We start from the raw sequence: 21,370 nt of genomic DNA on the forward strand, positions 1-21,370 counted from the left end.
TGAAGTGGTGAAGTGTGAAAAATACTTAGCTAATAGGATATTTCATAACAAGGTAATATTTCTCAGTTAATTCATCTGGATATACTTATGTACATACAAAGAGCTTGATTGGACACAGTTAGAACATGTGGTTTAGAAAATGAAAAGTTACCAAAAATAAAGACACACAAGTGAACAGTTCTAGAAATTTGTTGCCAGCACAGTAGTCTTAGGTTCACCCTACCATATGATGTATTGAAAGAAGCTGTAACTTCCAGGAAACTAAGCACACACAGCTGAGGAGCATAGAAATAAGGTAGTTGCAAAGTAGAGGAAGGTGATGGGAAATATCCTGCAAATGAGATAATGGCTCAGTGGCAAAAAATCTCATGTCAGTCCAGCTTTGGAGGTACTTGAAAGACCAGTACCTATAAGTAGTTTGAGCCACTTGGAGGACAGAGTGGGATACAAATGCAGTAGTAGTATAGCTGGAATATAAAGAGTGCTGCATAGCCCAGTGTAATTTTCAATCAGTAGACATAAACTATAAGATATGCAACTTTTGCTAAATCTCTCATTTTGAAAAGGAGTTAGCTTGCTGCTGGAGTTACTGCTGGCTGAGAAAAAAAAACCCAGAAAGCTCTGGTTTTCAACCTTTGGGCTTCTATATGCTTTAGATTTTCAGAACTGGCTGTGATGACTGGGTCTTCTGGGACCCAGAAGTTCTAAACATCTGGAGTACCTTGAGTTCATGGTGATTGTGTTTTCTTTAACATAGGAGTGGGCAAACTGTAGGCTGCATATGGCCCCAAGGCCAATTTTGAGGGTCCCAATAACTCCTCATTTTTTTTAAAAAAAACCAAACATGTGTTTGATTTTTAAAATTGAAAATGTCCTTCTGGCAACATGGAAAGAAATGTTGCTATGTTTTGAGCTGGGCTGTTTTAGGCTTAGGTGAAGTTTTGTTTCCAACATAAAGTAAGCCAGAAGGTATATCATTGAAACAGCAGCCCTGAAAGTAAGCAGCTACTGCTAACCTTCTGAGTGCTCTATTAAGTCATCTCTTGTTTGTTCCATTTCTCTCCTGTAGTCTTGCTATGGAATAGTAATGAAAATAGTTTAGAGTAAATTAAGGAAATTTCATGTTCAGTAGTCACAGTAAAATCAATTTATAATTGGAAAATATGTTTTATATAAAATCAATTGACCCCCCCCCCCCCCAACAACTTGTCACATGAATTCTGGATTACCACCATCACCACCCCATGTGGAGCACCTTCTCCTTAGATCTTAGTCAGTGATTGTGCTTAGGTCACTGGGCTGACAGTGTCACCAGGTTGATAATTAACTCTGTGTTGTGTTTGATACATTTTTGCCTCTTATCCTGAGTGGTGGTTTGGCTATGTTGTATATGAGGTGTTCAGGAGTATCCTTGCAAGGATTTTTCCAGCGATGGAGAGCAGTGTTATACCTCAATAGTTTGAGCAATCAGATTTTACTCCTTTTTTCTTATACAGGGTGATGATGACTGCATCTCGGAGATCTAATGGCAGTTCACCTTTTTCCCAGCAACTCACAAGGAGCTCATGGAATTTAGCATGGAGTACATGACCTCCATGTTTCCAAGCTTCAGGTGGAATTCTATTAATCCCGGCTATAGTGTTTGACCATCTGTACTGTATAGGGAGCTTTGGACCTGATATGTAGGTCCAAACACTGCTTTAACAGCTTCGTAAAATCCTCTGGAATCACCCAGATCTGCACAACGTTGTGTCTTTTCTGCTAAGTTGATCCACCACTTGTTCTGAATGTCTCAGAGTTTTTGTTGGAGGTGACTACATGTGAGGCAAAAGGATGCTTTTTTTATATGGCAAGATGGCTGAGTGAGGTGTGCCTGGTGAGCAGTTCTCTTCTTTGCCAACAGCTCCTGGATCTCTTGGTTGTTTTCATCAAACCAGTCTTGATTTTTCTCCCTGAAAACCAATGTGGCTTTAGAGCTAATAGGAGCACTACAGATATGGTATTTGCCCTTAGACAACTGCAAGAGAAATGTAGAGAGCAGAACAAAGGACTCTATGTAACATTTGTTGACCTCACCAAAGCCTTCGACACTGTGAGTAGAAAAGGTCTGTGGCAGCTCCTGGAAATACTAGGATGCTCCTCCCCCCAAATTCCTCAAAATGATTATCCTGTTACATGAAGGCCAGCAAGGTCAAGTCAGATATGGTGACGCTGTCTCGGAGCCCTTTCTAATAACTAATGGTGTGAAACAAGGTTGTTCTTCAGCATGATGCTCCAAAGGGCTATGGCAGATCTTGAAGAAGAAGACGGCATTTATATACATTACCATACTGATGGTAGCCTGTTTAACTTAAGCCGCCTGAGGGCTCGCCCTAAGACTCTAAACTATCTAGTCCATGAGCTGCTTTTTGCTGACGATAGTGCCCTTGGTGCCCATACAGAAGCAGCTCTGCAGTGCCTAACATCTTGTTTTGCTACAGCTGCAGATCTCTTTGGACTGGAAGTCAGTCTGAAGAAAATGGAAGTTCTCTACCAGCCTGCACCACAGGAAGAACACTACCATCCCCACATCATTGTAGGCAAATCTGTGCTTAAGTCCGTCCAGCAGTTTACCTACCTGGGAAGCATCATCTCCTCAGACGCCAAGATTGACAAAGAGATCGATCACAGACTAGCAAAGGCATATAGTGCATTTGAAAGGCTTCACAAAAGAGTCTGGAGTAACAAACACCTGAGGCTAAGCACAACAATCAGTGTGTATAGAGCCATTGTACTGTCTATTCTCCTTTATGGGTCTGAAACATGGGTCACCTATCGCCAACACCTACGACTCCTCGAACACTTTCATCAGTGCTGTTTATGCATAATTCTAAATATACACTGCACTGATTATGTGACAAATGTTGCTGTCCTTGAGCAAGCAGGGATCACCAGCATTGAGGCCATGCTACTGAGGACACGTTTCTAGAATGAAGGACCATCGCCTCCAAAAAATAGTATTCTACGGTGAACTCGCCATAGGTCAGTGTAAGAGGGGTGCCCCAAAGAAGAGATACAAGGACTCCCTGAAACAACATCTCAGGCTCGGCCAAATTGATCACCATCAATGGTCTGCCCTGGCCTCGCATCGGGAGGCATGGAGACACGCTATCCACGATGCTGCAGCCTTTTTTGAAAGCTCACGCCGAATGAGTCTCTAAGAGAAACGACAACGCAGAAAGAACCACAACTTGGAAATATCACCCAAGGAGACATTCTGCTGTGCTTTCTGCAACCAAACTTGTTTATCTCGGATTGGCCTTTTTAGTCATCAACGCGCTTGTACAAAGCGTGGGATGAGTCCTTCCTGAATCTTCGCTCGCGAAGAAAAGCCAGAGAGAGATATGAGGTGGAACTCATGCAGCCCTCCAGATGTTATTGCATTGTACCTACTAGTGCTCTGAGTCAGCATAGCAGTTGGTGAGGAATACTGAATGTAGCAATTTGATGACATCTGGAGAGTCACTCAATCTCCACTTCTGTTATACATGCGTGTGAGACACCTCATCTTAGTATCAGTTCAGCTGGGAGGCCCCACTAGTATCATTTCTGGGAATTAAGCCATTGTTTCATGTTTCAGAAAAAGTAATATTCAGCTTGTTTTAGCTCTGATATGCAGAACTACCTTTCCTATATGCATGATATATTTTCTCTGCCCCTCCCTCCTAGTAACACACTGTAAATGTGTTGAGTGTTTTGTAATGAATAATTTGACCCTTAGTCCTTTTCTTTTATGTCTTCAACAATGGAAGATTAACTAGATTTGTGTCATTTACCATTGATGTTTTGCCCTTTCATATCAGATAGAACCAGTCAGCAATGATTAGTTTTATAAAATAATTTTCCCACATTGGTTCTTTGATGTGTTTAACCTTCAGAATATTTAATTATATTAGTAGCAGATAAAAACCTAATGTGATAAATTTTCCATAAGCTCTTTGGAACACTGAGCTTTCCAACTTACGTAAATGCAGAGGAAAAGGTGTGTACACCCTAGAAAAAAATTGGCATCAGAGGGGGATTACTTCTTTTAGTATGAAAAATACAGTTTTCTAATTGAGAAATCCATGATGATATGACTGTTGTGATACTGATATTTTTACTGAACCACACTTGGCCCCTGGATTTTTTAAAAAAATTAAGTCAACCAGAAATATTTAAAACTTTTGGCTTACAAAATAATTGTCATCATGAACTTTGATCTCCTAAAAGGGTGAGTAACTGTGTCCCTCCAAATGTTTTTTGAATTGCAGTTCCCATCAGCCCTCATCATTAAATGGGCTGGTAAAGATTATAGAAGTTGTAGCCCAACAGCATACAAGGGGGAACTGTTGCCCACTCTTGCCTTAAATAAAACTTGTAGCATAAGACTCATGGATCTGAACAATATTTGTTTTAGAAATTGATTTTCTTTTTCAAAAAAGGATACAATCTAAGCAACAGGTGAAAGAACAACACCATGAACCTGTTGTGCTCAGATGTTAAAAATTATTGAACAATTATAGGTTTGATACTTCCTATCAAGTGTGATAGCAAATATAAACTGAAACAGGTTTTTACAATCCTGGGCCCATCTTGGAATTGTGAAGAATAAATACACTGGACCCTTGGTATCCACTGGGGTTTGGTTCCAGGATCTCGTGTGGATACCAAAATCCGTGGATGCTCAAGTCCCATTAAATATAATGGCAGAGTAAAATAATGCCCCTTATAAAAATGGCAAAATCAAGGTTTGGTTTTGGAATTTATGTATTTTTTTTTTTTAAAAATCAATCAGTGGATAGCTGGATCTGTTTGTTAAAAATCTGTGTATATAGAGGGCCAACTTTAATTGGGGCCTGGGCTGGGGTCACTGAATTTGGGAAATGGTGCAGTCCTGTGCTTCTGATGTAATTTATCTCTCCCTGCATCATCCACCTGTTTTTTTAAAAAACACTGCAGGGAAATATGATCACAGTTTTTACCAAATCTTGTTCTTAGTAACTTGATATTTTTCTCTAGGAGGCTTAGCAAAAATGAGTGTTACAGAGTTAAGTCAGATTCTCAATGCAAAAATTACTGGAAGAAGTATATTACTGCTGTCAGAATCAAGATGGTGAACCTTATCCTTAGACTGCCTATACAGATGTGCAGCAAATTATTTTCATAATTATATAGCCGTCCATGTTCATAAGCAGTACTTGCATTCATATTCTCTGTTGTTAACTGCTGTCAAATCAACTTCGACTTATGGCAACCTTATGAATGAGAGGCCTCCAAATGAACCTGTGGTCTCCTTGACTGAGTTTATCTAGAATGCGGCCTTCCTATTTTCCTATTGCCTTCTCCCTTGCCGAGCATTACGTCAGAAGTGTATCTTGCAGATACCTTCTGCCATGAATTGGTATGAGTTGGGGATATGATGTTGATGGGATTTGTAGTATAAGGTTGTATTATCTTGTATAAACGATGAGGTGGATAAAGGTGGACTCAAAACAGCACTGGACAGGGGTTCTGGCCATGCCTGCTTTGCCAAACCATGGGTTTTGGGGTTATATTGTTAATGTAGTAATAGCTGTTGAATAAGATTGTGCCAATTAAGGGTTAATGTGTTTTTGACTGTGGTAGTTGCTACCAGGGACATTGCAGAATGCTGAAGAATGCGTAGGGGAAATTTTACAGTATGAGCTGTGGACAGGGGCCTGGAGAGGTTTAGGTGGGAGATAGATGTTACTGTTAGAAATACAATTATAATAAATTTTTATTTATAATAAATAAATAAGTACAATATAAGATGACTGGTTGCTGATTGTCACAATATGTATAAATGTAGGGCATTGACATGTATTGATTGTTGAACTTATAAATGGTTTTTGATTGATATGTTTGATGACATAAACTTTAAAGTGACCTTAAATATGATTTGTGTGTGTGTGTGTGTGTGTGTGTGTGTGTACACTAAAATATATGAATGGACACTTGGATATTATAGTATAGTTAAAGGGTTAGAGTAGTACACACGATATAGCCATATATGTTAAAGGATAATATATAATATAGAGAGACTGTTCTAAGATATTGTTAATGAGTTTGTTATTGATATGATTGTTAGATAAACATATAAAACATTGATGGCCACATAGTTTTTGGGGATAGAGGTACATATCCATGGACCTTGGGAGGAGGGATTGTAAAAACACTATAAACGTCTATGGTGATATGTAGCCTTAGATATGACAAAAAGCTGTAGGGTCTGCCTGCAAGGTTTCCTTTGCTGTCAATAAACTTTCCTGTTTGACTTTAAGTGGTGGACCTGCTTCATTGCTTGAAGGGGAATTTTTGCACAGTGTTCCTGACACATTATTGTATTCTCTAGTGAGTCATGCTTTCCCATGATATGTCAAAAGCATGACTGTCTCATCTTAGTCACCTTGGCTTCTAGAGAGAGTTCAGGCTTGATTTGCTCTAGGACCCATTGACCTGTCTTTTTCAGCTGTTCATGATGTCCGCAGATCATTCTCCTCCAACTCTGTATTTAATATTAAATCACAATTTTTTCAGTGTCCAGGTTTCACAACCAAATACAGAAATAGAAAATACAATGTGGTGGACAATGCTGACTTTGGTATTCAGTGATATCTCGTTACACGTCAGGATCTTGTCTCATTGTTCACAGATTTCCTTTGAAGTCCTAGTCTTCTGGTTTCTTGACTGCAATCTCCATTTTTATTGATGATTAAGCCAAGAGAAGAAATCTTTGACTATTTCAATACAGTCTTAAATAACAGTGGTGCCTTCCAGATGTGTAGGACTAAAACTCGCATCACCACAGTCTTCGCCACAATCAGCTCTGCTGCCTTGTGGATCATGGAATGAGTAGCTCATTTAGGTGGCAGGTTGTGGAAAGCTGCTTTAGTATGCTTACAGTTGATTAAAATCCAAACAACAGGAGGGCAGGGAACCCTGACTAAAAGATTGTATGTACAGCGCTGTGTAAATTTACAGTGCTTTATAAATAAAGGATAACAACAACAACAACAACAACAACAACAACAACAGCAGCAGCTACAGTTTATATGAGGCTAAATAGGAAGTTGCACTTTTGTACCAACCAAAATATCATTAAATACATGAACAAGCTAATTTAGTATTTTCAATGTGTTTCCAAAGGAGGCTTTAACTGTGATGCCACCCTGCTTCAGACATGAAATTTTACAAGGGGATTCAGCGAAGTAATTTTCTACTTGTAACCTTCCACTGTTCCTTACCTCTTTTTCTTACTTCAAAATATCCGGGATGGAATAGCTGCACAATGTGAATGGCTAACAAGACAAATCTAGACTTTTATTTATTTATTTGATTTATAGTTCTTGCTTCCTTCCAGAGCCAGGGCCCAAAATGACCCACAACATTTAAAAACAGTTATTGGTCAAAATATATAGAAGCAGATTTAGGTAGAAATATATAAAATGTTATTATGTTGAAATAAACAAGCAATAATATTAAAACATTTATGAATAAAAACAATTCCAAAACCTATCACTAATAATAAAGAAAAAAGTATACCACCAAGTCATTAAAATCCTTTCCTCCACAGCCATTTAATTGCTGAAAGCCAGCTGGAATTCAAAAGGTGGAAGGACAAACAGGGAGGAGGCCAATCTAGCTTCCTTTGGAAGGGAGTTATACAGAAATACTTTCAAGTGTATTTTTAATATTTTAAATTTTAATATTTTGATTCCTGTTCTGCAGAGAATAGATCATATTTTCTCTCCAGCATTTCTGTGGCACTTCTTCAGATTATTTGTATGCATCTGTGTCACACGAAGAAGCAGCTATGATGCCTTTCTGAATGTAAAGAAGGCAGAGACCCAAGTACATTTGAAGCAGAAGCCCAGCAATTCAAAAAACCTTCTAGTCTCATTCATAGCAGGTAAAAGGCTGCCTTGATGACACTCAGAGCAAATGAGTTTCTCTCCTGCAGTCATGTAGTGAATAAAACGCTTGATCTAGTTTGGTAGAAAAGGGCAAGATCTATAAATAGGTAACTGAGCTTTCCTCAGGATATGTAGTGCATAGAATGGGTCTCTCTCTTGGGGTCTTTTTTAGATGTAAGTGCAAATATGAACAAAAGGAAAGTTTGCAAAAAAGGGAAAAAAGTCTTCTTTTTAATGAGATTGAAACCCCATGTACTTGAACTTCCTTTTGAGATTGTACCAATAATCACTTCAAAGCCATTTAAAGCTGACCTTCCATTTTATCTGCAAGAGAGAAATGTGTGACCTTTTGCGTGAAAGTGGTTCCATTTTTTGTCAACAACTGAAAGCAAATAATGCATTTTACCATTGTAGCTATGTTTTATATCAACATTCCCTTCATACAAATTTTTATCATTTCTCCCATGGGAGGCTCAACTTGTTGTCCTTTTCTTTGGTTTAAGTACCTTTGTCAGCCTGTTCTAGAGTAACTTAGCATGCTGTTCCTTCAGACCTATTCCCTGCACCCACCCAACATTCCTTGCACTGTTTCTGCTTTTTCAGCTCTGGAGGTAAACATCATACTTACCATAGTCTGCATTACATACACTGGGAATCTCTGAAAGCCAAAATATATTTCAAAGGTTTGCATACTGTTGTTTAAGTTGGTAAAAAGCACATGTGTCAAGATTTGAACTGGATTAGACCAACTAGATGGCCACTGGACCATTGTTAAGATTTGTGCATTTTGTAAATGAAAGTAAGATTTTGCTCTGAAGTTCTTTTCTTGAAATCTGATGCTTCACAGCTGGCATATGGAATCCAATTGGTTTGTGGCATTAATTTCAGTTGCCTATTATTTAAAGTTCTTTAAAATCACTCCCTCTAATTACAAATTCAGTGTACCAGTCCAACAGAATGTAGCCAAAATGAAGCCATTGACAAATAGAATTGATTGATTGATTGAATGCATTTTTAAATATTTTGAAAATACAATTACAAAATTTACGGGAATGAAACAAAAACTTTTTTTAAAAAAAATCAAAACAAACATTAAATGCAGGGCAAGATATAATAATCAGAACATTTAAAACTAGTAGTTCAAAACACTTTTCTCTGATTGGTCACACAGGCAGGATACATACTGCCATTTAGTACGTATAGGATACGTACTAGGGTTAGGAAGGGGCGGTGCTTCCGCACCCCCCTAACCCTAGTACGTATTCAATACGTACAAGATGGCGGCGCCCCTTCTACATGGGCGCCGCCATCTTGACGTATCGGACGCTGAGCGTCCGTACGCGTCGCGGGCGTTGTGACGTAGCGAGTGCGCCCCTGGCGCCTTGCTACGTCGCAAACACGACTCAAGAAGAAGCTCCATTTTGGAGCTTCTTTTTCAGTCTGCACGGGAGCCGCGCCGTGTGGAGGCTCCGGCTCCCCTGCAGACTAACCGGCGGCGGCAGCAGACCACCGCAAAGCGGCGGTTTGTATCCCGCCACAGTCAGTCAGAAAAAGCCTGGCTGAAGAAGCGCCACCCCGCCACATGCACAAGCCCCATTATTTCCTATGAGGCTTGAGCATAGGCGGATTTTCCCTTACACGGGGGGATTCGGAACGGATCCCCGTGTAAGGAGAGGGCCCACTGTACTTATTTCCCTATTCTGTGTTACATTTTCCCTACTGATTTATCTGTTCCATTTTCCCCAGGTTGAGCACTGTTCTCCTTATGGGAGTAGACTGAGGCAGTTGACTAGGTCTGCCTTTTCTCTGTCTCCTGTTAGCATTTTGTCATCCCCATACAACAACCTTACCATTTCTGTGGTCTTCCTTTTGCTATAGATGTAACTAAAAAAGCCCCTTTTATTGTTTTTAACCTAGCAAGCCTGAGCTTGCTCTGCACTTTAGCTTTTCTGACTTTCTCCCTACACATCCTGGCTGTTCATTTGAATTTTTCTTTGAATTTCCACCTTTTCCTATTTCTTGTACATGTTCCTTTTAAATCTTAGCTCAGTTGACATCCATCCTGTTTTCTTTAGGTACCTGCTAATTTTCCTCCTCATAGGAACTATTTGAAATTTTGTCTTCTATATCTGGCTTTTAAGAAAGTGCCATTCTTGAACTTATCATGAATTTCCCTTTCTTTTAGTATTCCTGACCATGGGATCACTTCCATTATTTCCCCAAGTTTAGTGAAATCAGCTTTCTTAAAGTCTAGAATGCATGTCTGCCTACCCTTTCCACTGTCCTGAAGGTTGTGTCTTTTAGTGTTATTGGTTCCTACGTGGACCAAAAGGAAGGGCAGCTGTCAGTGGGCTTGTCTTCTCAGCATCTCTGTTATATCATAGATTTTTGTCTCAGGGAGACAGCACACTTCTCAAGTCATCTTGTCATGCCTGCAAACCACTGTTTAGGAAGTCCACCACACATCTCCTCTGAGGATTGGCAGGAGCCATTCCATGCACAGAATCTTCCAGGGTCAACTGCATGTTCTCTGAAGACTGACACTGTTGCTCTTGTTGCTGGTCCTCACTACACAATATAATTTGCACACAAGTACCACATATACTCAACTGTAAGTAAAAAAAATGTATGCCCAAAAATTGACCCTAAAATCCTGGGTCAATGTATATATGGGTCAATAGAGTAATACTGCTTAGAAAGGTTCCCAGTGTGCCTCAGCACACTGAAAAACCTACCCAGGCAAGTGTGTGTAAGTGTGTGTGTGTGTGTGTGAAAGAGGTGCTTCCCTTCTCAATCCAACATTATAGCCTTCTTTCCCCATCCTTCTCTTCCTCATCTGGATCTCTCTTTCCACCAAACACCCTATTCCCCCCCTACCTTCCTTCCCTTCTCAATCTGATGTTAAAACCTTCTCGCCACATCAAACATCCCATTTTAGTCCACTTCCTCCCCTTCTCAATCCTACACTAAAACCTTCTCCCCCAGCACAGGGAAGTGGTGGTTGGTAGTCAGGAGAAATCCAGAGTGGGAGAAGGAGGGAGGGAAGTAGTGTTTTCCTTTTGTTTTTGTCCTTTACAGTCTTTGTTACATGCCCCTAAGTCTACCGTCAACTTATCCCCAGGTCATATCAAAGTCCATGCTTTTGGCCTTAAAACCTTCCCACGGCTTATACATGAGATTGACTTGTACACAAATATGTATGGTACTGCTTGCCACAGATCTTATTAATGACAGTGATAAATCCAGGGGATACTGCCAGATGTATATACTGTTGAGGGAATGCAACTTCATTTAGAGCAGACACACTTCCTTGAACCTCTGTGCTGCCCACTCATAGAATCTCCATATTACTGAGATTCCATCTGTAGTCTTGGTCTTTGACCAGTCCATCACTGCATTCAGACACTGAATCAGAGCATTCATAGCCTTTCCTAATTCATTTGTCATGGAGAGACAAAGTGTAATGTTGATATCTCCCTTGTCCCCAAATCTCCCAATGAATGCCCTCAGCTACTTGATATTAAACAGCACTAGGAGGGAAATGTTACCGTGCAGCACCCCAAACCAGGATCTCAAGGAACAATCAACTAACACCTCTTTCTGGAACAGTCAATACATTTAAGGCTAAAACCACCATAAAACAGCACTCATAATTTCCCTCTGGCAAAGACAATCCAGGAAAATGTTTTGGTCAATAGTCTCAAAAACCATGGACAAATCAAATAGAGCTACTAGAATCACATTTCCTGTCTCTCCTGTAGTAGGTCACCCACCAGAGCAACCAAGGCTAATCTTGTCCTAAAACAAACCCATCTTTGAAATGGGCCAGGATAATTGTTATCCTCCCAGAATGACTGCAGCGGTGCAGTCATACCCTTTCAAGATCTTTGCCCCAAAGAGTGATTTTAGAGAATGAATGATAATTGGTGATTCAGTCTTTGTGGAGTTGTTTTCAGAAGTAGATGTAGTCCTTTAAAGTGGCAGGCAGCACTCCACCATGCAAAAATGCATTCACTCTTCCCTGGTTTTACCACCTACTAGTGACCTGGAATAAATGAAATGGGAAAAAAGGGCATGTTAAGAGATCTGGCTTACAAAAATTCAGCCCCACTGTTCTGCAGACTGGAGGGGGAAAGGACATTTGAGAGAAATCCCTATTATTTTTTCCACCCAGCATTCAGGAGCTAGCTGAGCCTCAGTTTCAACTGATGTCTGGAAATCCAGGCAGAGAGTACTCTACTCCTTCTCTGCCTGAGAAAGCATGAAGAGAAAAGACAAATCCAACCTTTTTCTTCCAGCCACTATTTGCAGATTGAGTCCCAAGGTGGGAACTCTGCCAAGAGTATACCCTTCCTCTTCCCCTTCTGTCCCTTAAATTTGTAAACAACATACTTTCAGTTGTGGCTGGCGGACTCCATGCCAGTGGGATGCTGAACCCACTGTGCTGAAGCAACCGCAAAATAGATTCAGAGCCTTGAATAGATCCTCTGAAATTCAAACTAAAACTTCACATGGATTCACTGTTCCATTAATATGGAAGCTATCAGTTGCAATTATATATTTTTAAAAAAGAAATAGAAAAGGAGATTTTCGCCCAGCAGTTCACGAGGACCCAATAACTGGTGCTCACCTAAAGTCACATAAAGAGAACAAGGAAAATTAGAGTTCTGAGTGAAATATTTTACCAGCATATAGTACCCCCCCTTTTTGTTTGTACTTTTGTGCGGGGACTTGAAGAGGATACCCTGAAACTTCTTGTTGGTTGTAGGTCCTGTGTCTGTTTTGGTACCCATAGGTCGGGATAAGCTTTAGTAACTATACAACCTCTATAGAGGATAACAAAATTATTTCTAAATCTATAAATAGCTTGTAGCTCAGCCTCAGCTAATAAATGTGTGCATACACAAATGGTCTTCACTCAAACCTGGCAGGTATAGGAAGGTCCGTTTGCTTGTTTTTTCAGTAAGCCGTGATTATTCACAGTCAACACTCAGGAGGCACCTGCAATGATATTGTGGAGAGTCATTACATAATTTACAAATTCTTTTAAAAAATGTTTGACTACTATATTACTTTCTTACCCTTATCACAAAAATTCATTAATGATTATTTTAAGATTATGCTAGTCAGCATGGTGTAATGGTTTGAGCATTGGACTGTGACTCTGGAACCCAGGGTTTGATTCCCCGCTCAGCCATGAAACTCACTGGGTGACCTTGGCCAGGTCACATGCTCTCAACCTCAAGGGAAGGCAATGGCAAACCCCCTCTGAACAAATGTTGCCAAGAAAACTCCATGATAGATTCACCTTAGGGTTGCCATAAGTCAGAAATGACTTGAAAGCACACAACAACAACAACAGAAAAATAAAAGGGAATGGAGCAGTCTACCTGAACTTCATAGTTCAGTGTGAATAGCTGGTCCAAAATACTTTGATTTTTTTTAAAATGGTGAACCTCTTAAAGTTTAGAATCTGAATACTATATTGTTGGTTTTTAATTACAATAAAGTAAAAATTATGTAATTTTTGTTGTTGCTTGTATTAAAAGCTGTATGCAAAGGGATCTTGTAGCACCTTTGAGACAAAGGCCTAAAACAGATGGGTGAAAAGGTCCACTTCCGGGCAGCTTGGAGGGGTGGCGATCACATGATGCATGCCTCCCAAGCTGCCACCAAGTCGCCCCAACCCAGTAAAGCCAACCTGAAAAGGAGCAGTAAAAAGACGCTCCTTTTCAGAAGCCACTTTGAAACAGCAGTAATGAGCCAGATTGGGGCTGTGCACATGTGGTTGCCATGGCTCCAGGGCAAGTGGCCCTGTTCCACCCTTTTTGGGCGATCTGTTTTGTCCCTAACTGAAAGAGAGACGATGGTAGCATGAGCTTTAATAGACTTGAGTCTACTTCGTCAGATGCATGGGGCTCAAGACTACAAAAGCTCATGCTACCAACCTCTTTTTTTTGTTAGTCTCAAAGGTGCTACAAGATCCCTTTGCATACTGATTTTCCAGACTCTTTGTATTAAGAACTGTTACATTACAACAAAAGTTAAATGATGATGCTGTTTTAATTTGAGGATCCTTTATTTTTGTCTAAATAGCTTGCATTTGCCCTAGTCAGGTGCCTTGAATGTAGCGCTAGAACACAAGTATGATATTTCCATTTTACCACAGGTAGTTTTGCCTTCTGTGTTGTAAAAATTGCTTTTACACTGAAGAAGCAGCACAATTCATTTGATTGTTTAAAGAATTTTAACTCTTGCCTTCTGGTAAAGGGTTTTTTATCAGGAGGGTAGTGTATATCTTTTAGTATCACAAAGCAGGCAGGGCCTTTCCCACCTCACTGCCCAACTCCAGTTCATGCCTCATCTTAAGAGGCAAACTGCATGAGCCTTTGGGGCATGGTGTGTGCTAAAAAAAACCAACCACAAAACATGAGTAACAATAAGATGAAGGACAGGAAAACAGCAAAGAGACTCTGCATGACAAATAGATACTTAGGGCCCAGAGATTCTTGCACTTTGCTCCTCTTTTTCTGATGAGTATTAATAATACTTGAAGATTGTGACAGAAACTGGAAAGTTTGACTGGACTTTCAGATTAATTATGAACTTACATTAATTAAGAAAACAGTGTTTAAAGCACTTCATTAAATCATAGGAAAAGTTCTTCTTTGGTCCTTGGAGAGCATATTATATGCAAGGCCTGTTGTGTAGGTTGCCAAGTGTCACTGGAATTCATATGCATTGCTTGTCTAATTACCGTAAAGGTACCATGTCCAGATACAGTTTAAAAGTTGGATGGCTGTTTTGCTACTTCATAGAAATTACTTGCAGCCCCCCACAGGCAGCTGTTCACAGGTTCTTCACCTCATCCCTAGAGATGCTAAGAAGACTCTGTTGTTAGACCCTGTCTTTTGTGGCAGAAATGGTAAACATGACAGGTTGCTTGGGAGCCATCTGTTTTAATACGACTGCTCCTTTGTATGCAGTAATGAACTTGAGAACTGTTTCTTGTCTGGCTCTGTGGTAACAGTTTTCTTTGGTTTCACAACAGGTGGAAGTTGATGGAATAAAACTTAGCGTGACTGGTGAGTGGAACTTGGCTTCAGCCCTCTTGTCTGTTAATGTGGATGGTGTTCAAAGAACTGTACAGGTAAAGTTTCTTCTGTTACTTTTGAATACTTTTACACCTTTATAGATCTGGAACATTGGCTGCAAGCCAGATTGTATTTGCACATGCTTAGTTTGTGTTGAAGATAGAGGGACAAATCTGACATTATTACAGGCTGGCTTGTTCCTGGGACCCCTAATATAGACAAGAGCATTTCCACAAGTGCATCTGGGAAGAAACAGAGAAAGTGATTCTCCTCTTCTCTCAGCAGTATGAACTGTGATATCTTTTAAAGTACCTGGAAGGATTTGGAATAAGGGAGACTGCCTTGAAGTGGTGCAGATTCTATCTGTCAGGAAGAATTCACTGCACTGCTGCTCTGTACAGAATGTGAACATCACCTGTTGTTATCCAACCTTTCCTACTTTTGAGCAGTTGAAATGTGTTCCATACAGTATATTAATGAAATCACATGTCAGGTTTTCAGAATTACACATAGATTCTCTAGTTTTGACTCTTAAAAAATAGCAAGTGAATTAAAGTATGTCTTTCGCATATGAAATGGGTCAAAACAAATGAAAACATTATTTACATTCTGGCACTTTTATGGATTATGTTTGCAATACTGGCTTTTGCAAACTCAGGCAGCAATTCCTCCCACATTTCTCTGTTGCCATCTGTTAATATTTTCAACATTACTTGAATGACAGAAGTTTGGGGACAACTCCTAGGTCTTCCATTTTGCCCATTTGCCTAAATAAGAAGTTAATCAAAAGTAAAGGACATTTCACCTCTGTTCTTGAGTTTTAACATTTTTATTTCCAAGAACATTACAGAAAGAAGGACAAACAGCCAGAGTAACAATGACCAAGGCCATAGTCTCACAGAATTCACTGTATGTCAAGATTTCCTGGAAGTGAGCAGCCCATAATTGTTCAGACTTGTTCACAGTAATGGTCACTACAGATGCCTTGTACCAACAGGTATACTTCTCATCTGCAGATTAAGTTAGCTTGTGCCTATGGTGCCTTGCCCTTGATTGATGGGTATTTAACCCATGTCAGGATATATGTCATCCAAAAGGGAGGCATTCTGTACAGGTCTATTAACTTGTGGTATTTGTCCCATGAAATTATACCACTGAGCCTGAGGAACAGTTCTGGAGAACTAGAAAGCATGTATAGTTTCATGGCATTTTGATATGGAATATCTTTCCCTGTAGTTGGTAATATGGAATTACCAAATTTACACTCATTTATTAGCTCTATTCCAGTTGAGACTGGCAGATGAATATAGATCTCATTGCTTTGAAATTAACAGGCGAGGAGACAGGGAACAGAGTGTTGCTGAGACTGTTAGGCTCTTCTGTGTATACTGTTCTAATTACATTGTGATGAGGAAAAATTAAATGTGTCTTAGCTTAAATTGTGTGAAAGCACTTTTTAGGGATCTTTAATTTACAGGAACCTTTAGAGCAGGTTTTGGAGGCATGGGCAGATGCAGAAAGTCCAGTTTCCACTAGTGCTGGATATCAAAGTATTCTGTTGGATATTGGCCTTATATGCCTAAAGCATAATTACATTTAATAATTTATATTTGTAATGCAAAACCTTTATTATGATTAAACCATCAGAATTGGTGTCTTAACCACCACTGTGGTATAGCCAGTGTGATATAGTGATTTGAGCACTGGAATATGACTCTGGAGATCAGGGTCAATTCCCCACTCGGCCATGCAAACCCACTAGATGACCTTGGGCAAGTCACACACTCTCAGCCCTAGAAAACCCCATGCTAGGTTCATGTTAGGTTTGCCATAAGTTGAAAATGACTTGAAGGCACACAACAACAAGTAAAATGGAGCTTCTGTCACTAGTCCCAGCTTCTGCCAAACTACCCGTTCAAAAGCATGCAAATGCAAGTAGATAAATAGGTACCACTTTGGTGAGAAGGTAACAGCATTCGGTGCAGTCATCCTGGCCACATAGCCACCACAGCAGTCCTCGGACAACACTGGCTCTTCAGCTTAGAAATAGATTTGAGCACTGTTCCCTGCAATTGGTTACGACTAGACATTCATGTCAAAGGCCTACCTTTACCATTATACCACAATGGCTATTTTACTATGACATTGTATTTAATGGGCCTTGAGCATCCATGCATCCACAGAGAGGGGAGTGTTGGTCTTGGAACTAACCCCCAACAAATACTAAGGGCTCACTGTACATTTTATTAGCAAAAGCTATTTGAATAGCGTTCCACAGTGGTTAACATATCAGTTTTCATTGGTTATAACTTTTTTTTAAAAAAGAAATAATTATCATGATTTGATGTTCTGGCAATACATAAGTAACTAGTGAATTCAGTAAGGAAATATGTTCCAAGTTTTTATCATAAAGCAGTGAGACCTCAAAGGAATCTTGTAGTTCCTCCCAGAATTCTTCTTCTGCACTCTATTGCTCCCATACATAAATCACCATACATAAATTTTGAACATACAGTTGGCCCTCCATGTTTGCCGGTTTCACTTTTGCAGATCTGATTATTCACAGATTATTTACTGCTGCTTTCGCTGCTATCCTATGTCATTTTTTAGAGACTGCAATCCCCCTACATTTGGACATGACTTGACAACCTTGTCAAGGGGGAAACTTTTACCTTTACTGTACCTTTAAGCCGTATAAAACTGAGAGACTGTAAATGAGGTTTGTAAGACTTTATTAAAAATGATGTAGGGCAGCAGTGGAGGTGGCAGCAAGCAAATCATACTTTTTTGTGTGTTCAGTATGGTTTGTGTGGGCTAGAGTTATTCATTGTTTTCCCATTTTCATTGGGGTCCTGCATCCCTAACTCCAGCAAATGTGGAGGGCTAACTGTAGTTTAAATCCTCAAATAGCATTGTACCAAATATCCCACTACAATGAAATCCGACTCTCTCACTATCAGAGCAATTATATACAGTATCTGTTTCTCACACACATATACAAGAGCAAATCTTACATTTTCTCTTTCTTTCGTTCACACATTTTTTTTTAAATCAGGAATTGAAGTAGGGTTTTTTTAAATGCCATATTTTATGACAAGACTCTAATGGTGGTGAAAAGTCTTTAACTAAAAAAAAAAAAAAAAATCAGGACTCTTCCCCCCCCCCCCCCCCCCCCATATTTACCAATTTTGACAGCTTATCAACTAGTTTATATCTGTTTATTTTGGCATACAGTTGCTTCATTGTAGGCAGCTGGTACTTTGTTCCTTTTTTATAGTTTCCAAAACTTAATTGTGTTTCTCTTAGTCTGTGGGGAAAGGTGTATATTCCTGTTTCCTTTACAAATGTAAACGTCAGGATTTTTGTATGAAATTTTATTTCCCATATTTTCCATTTCATTAATCACTTCTGTTGAAATATGTCAAGACTTGGCACATTGTTCTTTGTTTTTTTATGGTTGTACAGAGTGGGGTGGCACAAAATGACCGATTAGTTGAAATAATAGTTTTTCCAGAAAGGTATTGCTTCATTTATATAAAATGAGGTGATGTCTAGAACAAGGACTTGCTGCCAAGAAATATGTTTTATGTGATAGCCTACATTCTGAAGAATTTTTTTCAGACAACAGACTACAGTCCTCTTGTCCCTAGGATGGCATCCCATGGGCTATGAGAAACTCCCCTTTGTGGTTGGAGATCACAATCTGACTTCAGAGAGGAAGGGTCTTGCACCCATCCTTCTTGCCCTCATAGATCTTACTCCTCGTCTCTATCATTGCAGTGGGAAAAAGTGAGTGGACCTGATGGGGAGGAGATGAGCATGGCCAGAGAGACAAAGGCTATAGATAACACTTTAGATCTTATATGAAGTGTAATATACATATACTGTATAAGCATATAAAGATTTTTTTTAAATCTATTGTTGCAGGATCATGATGGAGAATGCTGTTCTTTCCTCTCTTTCACCCTACAGGCAGAAGCCTGGCAGTGCATAGGAAATGTCACAGGTTTCCCATTTAGCATTGTTCTGTTACACTTGAGATAAAGTAATGACAGAAGTGTATGTTTGTTTGTGTGTAAAATCAGTATAGGGGATGCCCTGGTATTTTTGAGGCATTCATCACACACTTTAACCTCACAATCTCAATTTTCTCTGAGGATCCTGATTAAGGAAAAACTGAGAGAATCAGACAGGACAGAAGGCCATCACTAAATATATTATATATTCACTAAATATATATTTATAATTTCCACATATAGCTTTGAGTGTGTCTGAACACACTCTAAATCACATTATGTATGCTTTATCTTTTTTTCCTTATTAGAAATTATGATTCAAATAATTAAAAGGTAAAGGTAAAGAGTGTCTAGTCATGTCTGACTGTAGGGGCAATGCTCATCTCCATTACTAAGCTGAAGAGCTAGCATTGACAAAGGTGATTCTGTGGTCATGTGGCTGCATGACTGCACAGACCACTGTTTACCTCCCAATCAAAGTGGTACCTGTTTATCTGCTTGCATTTGCATGCTTTTGAACTGCTAGATTGGCAGAAGCTGGGATTTATGCGCATTTAAAAATTAAATGCCTCCCAAAATATTTATACTAAATCAGATCACACTCTATCTTAGCAATTGAAATATTTCCAGAAAAAAAATCTAGAAAACTTGTCATTGCTTGTAACCCCTGAAACTATTAATAGATGCCTTCACCATCCCAAACTTCATTGTTTTAAAATCCTTCCCAAGAACAGGAATGTATTAGTGCTTTACTTTTCCTTTTGTTTACATTTTTCCTCTGTCTCCCATATCATTTGTATTACCCATCCCCATGTCACTATATTTCCAACATCACCTGCCTCATCTTTAGTGGAAACTGCTGGTTTTATAACTAGCTACCAATCCAAGTCTGTTCTGGCTAATCTCCATTGGAGATTACAATCTCCATTGCTATGTACTGTTTAGGTATTTTATTTGTTTATGTAAATCATTTATGTATTATGTATTTTATGTAATTTTGTTAACCGCTTTGATCTTTTTGGAAAAGCAGTATATAAATAAATTTATTATTATTAATTCTGTGTGTGTGTGTGTGTGTGTGTGTAAGAGAGAGAGAGAGAGAGAGAGAGAGAGACTTAATGACTCCATTTATTTCATAGGTCTTTTTAAAGTCAAGGAATAATCATAGGTGGTTTGCCATTGCTGTCCCCTGAAACATCTAAGCTGTATAAACATATCTTATATTCTTTGATTCCAAAATCAGGCAGTCTCTCAGTAGCTAATAATCCCTTGATGTCACTATAAAGTGTGACTTCCATGTGGCATGCCAAAAATTATTAATTACATGTGTCAGTTTGTTATGCTTGTCTATTCCCTTGTCAAGATACATAAGTGTGACTGGGGACCTGATGACTATGTATCAGATGCTTTTATATGCTTTATGGGGAAATTATATCATATTATATAATATAGGAACTATATGTCTATTTTTTCCAGTGCCTTTCACGGGATGCAGGTGGAAAATTTAGTGTTCAGTTTCTTGGCACAGTGGTGAGTAGTATTATATTCTATAGACTTTTTTCATTTGAAGAAGAATGCTTGATACATGAAAGTGCCTGCTTCCATTGGACTTATAACTACATACATTAAAAATAAATAACTTAAAAAAAATTCTGCTGCCTGGTTGGTTTGGAGGAAAGTTTAATTGATCCACATATTTTAGTGGTTTAATGTAATGACTGATTGACTAAATTTTGGAACTTGAATTTTTGTTTGACCATTGCCCTGTTTTTAAAAAATTAATTTATATCATCAATAAACAGAAAATGGGAGAAAAATAAAATCGAATGGGGGAGGAAGAGAAAGAAAAAGGAAGAGGGAGAAGATTAATATATATTATATGCCAAGTACATCTTCATATCCTACAGCATTGCACTAATCAGGTTACAGCAGTGACACTTGAGAATAGCCTTTTTGGCTCTGAACTATGGTGTAGTCAAGAGCAGGAAAACAAGGATTTCTGGGAAGGAAAAGCAGACCTTACAGAGTGCTAATGATCACATCTGGTGGTGAACCTATGGCATGGGTGCCAGAGGGGGCACTCAGAGCCCTCTCTGTAGGCTTGCGCGCTGCTGCCTCAGCACAGAGTTCACAGTTAATACCTAGAAAGCCAGAGGAATGTGGCACTTTTCAATAAATAAGTGGGCTTTGGGTTGCAGTTTGGGCACTCAATCTCTAAAAGGTTCGCCATCACTGAATTGGTAAGAACATGGACCCACGAGGTAAGTGGTCAGAAAAAGCAAGACCTTCACCACCACCACCCCAA

At 39.3% G+C, this 21,370-nt stretch overlaps 1 protein-coding gene across 12 annotated transcripts in view; it reads left to right on the top strand.

The window, feature by feature from the left end:
• PCCA (propionyl-CoA carboxylase subunit alpha) overlaps positions 1 to 21,370 on the top strand; it is a 308,554-nt gene that overhangs the window by 214,171 nt on the left and 73,013 nt on the right. For 11 of the 12 annotated variants that reach the window (XR_016280158.1, XR_016280157.1, XM_089511216.1 and 8 more), the window contains 2 exons: positions 15,007 to 15,105; positions 20,542 to 20,595. Coding sequence is in view for 10 of the 12 variants with exons in the window: in XM_089511216.1 (XP_089367342.1) it covers positions 15,007 to 15,105; positions 20,542 to 20,595 (153 nt within the window). In the remaining 2 variants the exon portion in view is untranslated. Of the gene's footprint in view, positions 1 to 15,006; positions 15,106 to 18,976; positions 19,248 to 20,541; positions 20,596 to 21,370 lie in introns of those variants that run through there. The other variant, XM_089511218.1, reaches the window with a different exon arrangement.

The sequence above is a fragment of the Sceloporus occidentalis genome, unplaced genomic scaffold (genome assembly GCF_023333645.1).
Source record: "Sceloporus occidentalis isolate IW3139 unplaced genomic scaffold, rSceOcc1.0.p SCAF_2, whole genome shotgun sequence".
Lineage (NCBI taxonomy): Eukaryota > Metazoa > Chordata > Lepidosauria > Squamata > Phrynosomatidae > Sceloporus > Sceloporus occidentalis.